The 7,288-nt window shown below is 33.8% G+C and overlaps 1 protein-coding gene across 1 annotated transcript; it reads right to left on the bottom strand.

Moving 5' to 3' along the window:
- Positions 1-406: 406 nt before the first annotated feature.
- Positions 407-6,411, bottom strand: LOC126692536 (protein DETOXIFICATION 53). Its single transcript, XM_050388163.1, has 2 exons — positions 5,764-6,411; positions 407-2,315 (listed from the first exon to the last, which is right to left on the bottom strand). Exons 1-2 carry the CDS (start codon positions 5,953-5,955, stop codon positions 912-914), a joined length of 1,596 nt encoding a protein of 531 aa, XP_050244120.1. The 5' UTR covers positions 5,956-6,411; the 3' UTR covers positions 407-911.
- Positions 6,412-7,288: the final 877 nt, after the last annotated feature.

Below are 7,288 nucleotides of genomic sequence, written 5' to 3'. Positions count from 1 at the left end.
TGTCTCTCAAATAAGGGATATGGGTTCAATCCCTGTTTATACAAAAAATCAATTGGTGAGTTTTGTAGTGAATTGTGATATTATTTGATAGTATTTATATTGAAAAATTGCTTATATTTTTATGTTTGGTGCACTTGGTACATTTTTTTTCCCTATCTACTTGAGGTCTAATCTAGATACAACTGCTAAGTGATCAAGATTTCATCCTCGAGGTAATGTATTAATGTTTAGAATGTATCAAAAGTTGATGGTGGGGATGAGATGGAGACTGTTGATATAAAATTGATTAGACAGTATGAATAATCTACTGGATTAAATTTCTTATTTTCTTATGTGTTGTATCATATCTCAGATTGTTCAATTAAATTCAACCATACAATTGTATTGACTAATGCAACACAAAAAATATTATTTTCTCCTATAGATGATTAAATGTGTCTCATTGGCTAATACAGCAACATTGTTGAATTTTATTTTAGATTAATATTTTTCTATGAAGCAAAATGTGCAACAAACTATTTAGTGAAATAAATTAACTGACCAAAAAGAACAAAAAATCAAAGAATGTGCATGTGTGTGAGTGTTAATATATCTTTTGCTGGCTTCAACCCTGCATACAAAGATGCGCAAAGAGAACTCATGAAGTGAAAGAATGTGGTTCCCAGACAAAGAAAAGAATCAACCATGCATCTGATGATCCACAACTGACGGATACAGTTTTGGTTTCTTTTCAATGTTGAGAATGTATGTAGCCCTGAGTTTCTCCACCAAGGTTTATTTAATTTGTACTCGGTTATGTATCGTTATATATTGATGATTTCAGTTGATTGCAGGTCCAAACTCCTGAGAAAATCTGCAAAAAGATATATCCTTGAAACTCTTGCCAAAAAATGAGTTCATATGTTTAGCACCTAGAGATCAGTTGTAATCAGGCCACATTCCAAATCATCTCTCTCTGACTTCTCTCCCACAGAAAGAGTTAGCTCCTCAGCCCTTTTAGTTTGGTGCTTCCAATCTGTGTGAATCAATGCATACCCCATCATACACAGACATGAAAACTGTGCTGCAAGCATCCCAAACCATAGGCCTTGCAAGCCAACCTTGAACACAAAAGTAGTGAGAATAGCCACAGGCAATCCAATGATATAAAATGCACACAAATTAATCCTTGCACCAAGTTTAGGCCTTGCTGTCCCAGTTAAGACCCCACAAGAAGCTGTTTGTGGAGAGTTTGCAAGTTCACATAACCCCACTAAAGGAAGTGCAGCTGAAACCAAATCAAGAATCTGTGACTCATCAGTGAACAACTTCCCCCACACTGTCTTCACAACTGACAAGAAAATTAAGGCTGAGAATCCAAAAGCAAATGCCACAGTAAGTCCAATAATAGATGTCCATTGTGCACGTGAAGGTTGACCAGCCCCCAAAGCATGTCCAACTCTGGTTGTTATGCCACAACTTATAGAAATTGGAAACACATAGAGAAAGCCTGTTGTTTGAATAAGTATTCCCATAGCAGCCAAACTAGCTTCTGGATTAGTCAATAATCCACAAAGAAATAACATTATTTCATACCACCACCACTCCAAGCACACTGAAACAGTACTAGGAAGTGCTAAACTTAGCAATGGTCCCCAGCCTTGAAAGGCTGAGAGAATTGTAGCACCTTGCCAAGGCTTTATTGGTTTGTTTGATACAAGCATATATATTATCAAGCCCACATTTAAGTTTGCAGTATTAAAAGCAGTAGCCAATGCAATACCTTCCACCCCTAATTTCAAGTAAGCTTGAAGAAAATAGATAATGGGCACGTGTAGAATGGCTGCAAAAGTTGCAGCTATCGTTAGTGGGGTGGTTATGCCTTGGGTCCTTAAGAAAATCCTTAGTGGGTATAGATGGGCTTGGGCTATCAATTCAGGAATTGAGAAAGCCAAGTAAACTTTAGCAACTCTTGTGATCTCTGGGTCCTGGCCCAACCATCCAAATAAGGGCTCCACGTTTAGCCATAAGAATGAGATTAATATAGAAACAAGTAGGAGTAGACACAATGTTTTCTGAAAGGTTTGGCTGAGAACTGACCATCTCTTGGCTCCAAAGGCTTGGCAACAAATTGGTTCCATTCCTGTGGATAGGCCTCTGAGGATTGAGAGTCCTGTGATATTTCCAAACCCAATTGCTAGTGAGCCCCCAGCTAGTTCTGATTTTCCAAGACGACCCAAGAAGAGCATGGAAATAACGGACCTTGAATATAACAGCAAGCCTGTCATCACTATGGGCCCCGCAATCTTGCACAATGCTTGTACCTCTTCTCCCATCTGCTTGAATTGACATTGTTAATTTAGACTCAAAAGTGCAATATTTCAATAGGATACATGAATTAGCAAATTTGAAGAACCTTTCACATAGAAAATTGGTATCAAAACTTTCGCTATTGTAAAATTTTTTCTAAGAAAGAAATTATGATCCGTTCGAAACAACTGGACCAGAGAAAATACATAGTGTGCAGCAGAGACGTGTTAAGTGCACAAGTTCACCAGGCAGCAAGAGTGTGCACAAAATTCAGCAGAAATGCAGAACGCATGGCTTCATTAAAAACTTTTACAAATGCAACTTATGGGTGCTTTAAGTTTTTTGTAATATGCTAAGAAGACATTACTTTTTTAACAACTCTTTTCACAACTTGTTAAGGTGATAAATTGTGATTAGAGTTACATCAATTTTATATAGATCCACAACTGACGTCCTTACCTTTTTATCACACATTAATCACAACATGTTATGTGGCTTATTGATTTCTATGTTCCTTTCCAGTTATCACGAGCACTAGTACTGCCAGCTCTTTCAACCTTTTAAGGTTTGGAAAAAAAAATGATCATGTTATAGTTACAAGTGAATCACCGTGGCTTTATGCAGGTCACAAGTCATAACACAAGTGTAAAAGATGAAATTTGTACTTTTCGCTATAAACATGAGGCAAGTTGCATCCATCTGAAAAGAAATGAATCAAGCAAGCAAGTTGCTTTAAAAATAGTGAAGTGCGAATAACTTTGTGAACTTGAAAGTACCCTACAAATTTGTACTCCAGCATATTGGCCTTTCTAGAAGTCAAGCCTGTAAAGAAATTCACTTTGCCAAGATGCCTTTGCTATTGGAATCAACCATGATTTTCGGGCATGTGATTTTCAGGTCAAACTCTTTTGCTATTCCCAATAAATAAAAAAAGAAGGAATTTTAAAGCAGCTCAAGAGGTTAGATTTATTAAGTATATAAATTAGTTTATTACAAAAAAAAAAAAAAAGGTAAATGTTAGTTTTTAAGTTTTGAACTTGGTTTAGGTTCGGTGCATTCAGTGTACTGGACTAGGTCAGATAGTAACACATATTTAAAAATGGACATGTGTCACTATCTTAACAGCTCTAATGCTACTAGACATTGGATCCAAGCCTAACTCTTAAGTTTTTTAAGCCTAAAAATTATCGCCTTTGTAATTGTATCTTTATTGGAAAATGTTATGACACAAAAAAAATCTCACAATTGTTGCCACAATTTGCAATGTGGCGAGTTATAAATAGTGGAGGTTAAATGGTAGATCCATATTTTCATCACTCACAGTTCGTCATGTAGCAAGTTGTGGCAAAAGTTGTAAGATTTTTTTGTATACATGACATTGCTCCGTTTTATTTGTTACTTGATGGATCTTATCACATGAGATGGGTGTGAAAGCAACAATTTTAAAAGTTGAAATGAATTAATACTCTTTTTTACAATAATAATAAAAAAAGACGTAAATACTATATGATATTTACAAGGACCAGATTAGATCAAGCTTTCTTTTAATTGAAAACAAACAGTTCTTAGTTTTCAAATCATCTTGAGACCAATCAATTTTGTATTCTTACAGAACCAATTGTAAGCTATGTTTCTATTTAAAATATTCAGTTCTTAAATCTAGTGTTTAGAGATAAATGAAAAAAAACAAAGAACACTAACACACCAACTTCTTTTTGGATGACTTGCATTTATTAAATACAGCTGGTACATACTATATAATTATATATATATGTCACCAAGTTGCAACTTCCTCTCATGTCTAATTGTCTATTTACCCGTGAATTTCACATCAAAGATTCTTGAATATTTTGGAAGTTAGTTCATACTTCATGGTAGTTGCCTTATAATAGCCATTCAACTATTCGTTGTGATAGTAGGAATTTCAAACTATTCGTTGTGTTTACTCGAAAGTCAAACCAGAAGCAATGATTTAAAAAGGTTATCACGGGAGTGTTCTTTTTTCCTTATTTTTATCTCAAATTGGAAGTTTTTTGAATTTACAACATACAAGGTATTGTATGAACCATGTTGTCATATAGAACAACAATATGCAGTGTAATTTATTGATTGACAAAAGAGAAAAAAGGGATAAGAGAGTTGAAAACTCAACTGAAATTATATGTTCCAATCAAACAGTTGTTGAAATTTGATTAATCCATCTACTCTTGTTTCAATTTTTTGTGATAGGACTCGTTTCATTGAACTTATTGCATACAAAATTAAACTAGAATTAAAGAGAACTCATCAATAAACATTGGGATTAAGGTTTTGCTATAGCATACTCTAAAAGGTCTAAGTGAATGTGCTCCATCTAAAAGAAATAAAAGAAACAAACAAACTTATCTCTTGCTTTAAATAGCGTCGGCACATAAAAGTAGGTATACTTCAAAGAAAACTATGCCTATTGGACCTTTATAATCTCGAATGGGGGGGTCAATTCCAAATTTAACTTTGGGTAGCCAAAAGTATTTTGCCTAACCTGTGTCACCACAATGGTATGGAAAGTGTCTTGTTTCACACTTGCACACTTGTTGTGCACATCTTTGGTTCATTACTTCATAGAGTTGGTTTTGAATTTCTCAATAAAAAAAAAAAGTAGGTTATGAATTAAAATTAATAGATATTTCAATTAAATGTGATTTTGATGATAAAAAGAAGATATACATAAAACATGTATATGTAAGATTATTCCATTGAAAAGCTTGATATGATAAATATTTGAAGATTACCCTCCTCTCCCTCCTAGTTAAATTTTTTAGTCAATGAGGAGAAGTGGTACTTATAAAAGTGTTTTTTTATAAGAAAATAATAGCATCTCTTTCCTGTTCCCCTCTCCACTTTTTCTTTTCTTTTGGTATAAAAATGTTCAAAAATAAAAGGCCCATCGGAAAACTTTGGTACCCAAAAAAAAGAAAAGGGCAATACGACAAAAATAGCTCTCATTTTTATTTGCTCGAAACGGATTCACAACAATTCTAAATGCCCTTCACCAAAAAATAGTACTACACACTCAAGAACAGAGCTATGCATGCCAGGTTTGTAATTTTTTTGTTTGTTTTTGTTTACATTAATTCTGAAAGAAAAAGTGGAAAACATTTCACTTGGAAAGAATATACTTCCACGGCTCCAACCTCAAATCATTTTTACCTTACGGAGATAATCAAACTAAGTTTTCTCTACTAGAAAAATTGGGCAACGTTATTGATTTATAAGACTATAAACTACTCTCCATTTTAAACTTAATTAATGCATAATATTTGGTAATAAATTTTTTTTTTTAAAAACCATGTAATATACCCTCAACTTTAAACTTAACCACGATATTTTGGTGGTCGGAAAAAAAGAAGAAGATATTTTGGATTTCTAATAGAAGATAAAGACTGGAAGTGTGAGTGTGTGTGTGTTCTAAAGAGAGAGTTATTAGGTATTTACCTCTGAGAGTGGCAGGGTTCGGAAAGCAGCACTTAGTGGTAGGAGTCGTCTGAGAAGGCTAGTGAGAAATCTGCCATCACTTCTATGAGCTCTCATTGCATCTTCATTACAACCTCTTCCTCTCTCCTTGGACTCCTTGGAAACCAAAGGTTCATCATTTACGATTTCTTGAGATTCAGTAGCAGTGCACATGCTTATCTGAGTGAAGTAATGAGTTCTCAGACTGATAGAGAGAACACAAACCTAAAAAACACTCCAAAAAAAAAAAAAAAATCCCTGGACCAATTCCAGAGATGGATTTGTTTGTGCAATGAGGCCAACAAGATTGAACAGTCTGAGATGGCAAAGAGAAACACAAAATATATAGTTTAGTAGAAATCCCAGTTGTACTATATATTTTTATAGTATATATATATATGTAGTAGTAACAGACTTTTCATTTAAAATATGATAAACCATAATCCATGTCTTTGTTGCTCTCTGATTTTGATCCTCCTCGGCCATGGCATTGGAGGTAATATGGCAGAGAAGGAAAATGGTGCATTGGGACATGTAAACAAATATGGAACAGAAAAGCTTGAACTTTCACTTCCCCAGGCCTTAGAATTATATACTGTGCTTAATGTGTACGGCTTACTAGACCTCCAATTAATTTTTAGTTCCAAGTGTTCAACCCAACAATTTTAATTGTCTTATGTAATGTCAAATTGTCTATCACGGTATCACCTAAGAGGAAATGATAAATTAGTGTAGTATATAGCATATTAGCTCATGGTGCTATTAAGTTTTAGACACTTTATTTTATTTTATTTTTTTTATTTTTCCTTTAGGAGGGATTGCAGCCTTTTGGAGGGTGGATCCAATAAATTATGAAAAAATATTCACTCAAATAAGAACTTTATCATATGGTCACTACCCTAATAAAAGGGACACGAATATATATGGCTTTTTTTTAGAATCAATATATATAGTCCTATTTAAAACTCCTATATCAATTCTAAAAATCTTAGTAATTACTATTTTATGATCTTAAAGACCCAAAGCCATTAATCATATATATAAAAGACCAAAAGTTATGAGATGACTAATATCTTGAATTATGAAGATCCCATTAATTTGGATCTCAATTTAGATTATAAAATTCAAAAGGATTCTAATTTTTTTTTAATGATTATTGTAAGGACACAATTTACAGCCCAAGTCCAAGATGTAGCTCAATGAGCCCAGTAAAATAAATTTGTAGAATGTGAGTCAAAGAACTAGGTTCTAATGAGTTGGACAATGACTATTATTAAATTAAATGACAATCAAACACAAATAAGAGGTTCTGAATCTTCTGATATCAATGGACTTTCAGTCCGATGAGGTCACACTTGTATAAATTGATCACAATTGGATACAAAGACAATTTAGATTGTTACAGTATTCTCTCTCTATTTTTCAGATCTCTATCTCATGGAGGGTCTCTCACATTATATAGTCTCCTTTGGACCATCTTGATCCTACATTTTTTGATCATTTGAGC

The sequence above is a fragment of the Quercus robur genome, chromosome 7 (assembly GCF_932294415.1).
Source record: "Quercus robur chromosome 7, dhQueRobu3.1, whole genome shotgun sequence".
Classification (NCBI taxonomy): Eukaryota; Viridiplantae; Streptophyta; class Magnoliopsida; order Fagales; family Fagaceae; genus Quercus; species Quercus robur.
Note: the sequence above shows the minus strand (reverse complement) of the source record. Positions and strands in the feature narration are given on the sequence as shown.

What these genes read in the sequence shown, in the direction of transcription:
- LOC126692536 (XM_050388163.1), bottom strand. Translation starts at nt 5,955, where the DNA reads ATGTGCACTGCTACTGAATCTCAAGAAATCGTAAATGATGAACCTTTG. An exon ending in GAACCCTGCCACTCTCAGAG is followed by an intron (nt 2,316 to 5,763) that starts GTAAATACCTAA and finishes CAATTCAAGCAG; the next exon opens with ATGGGAGAAGAGGTACAAGC.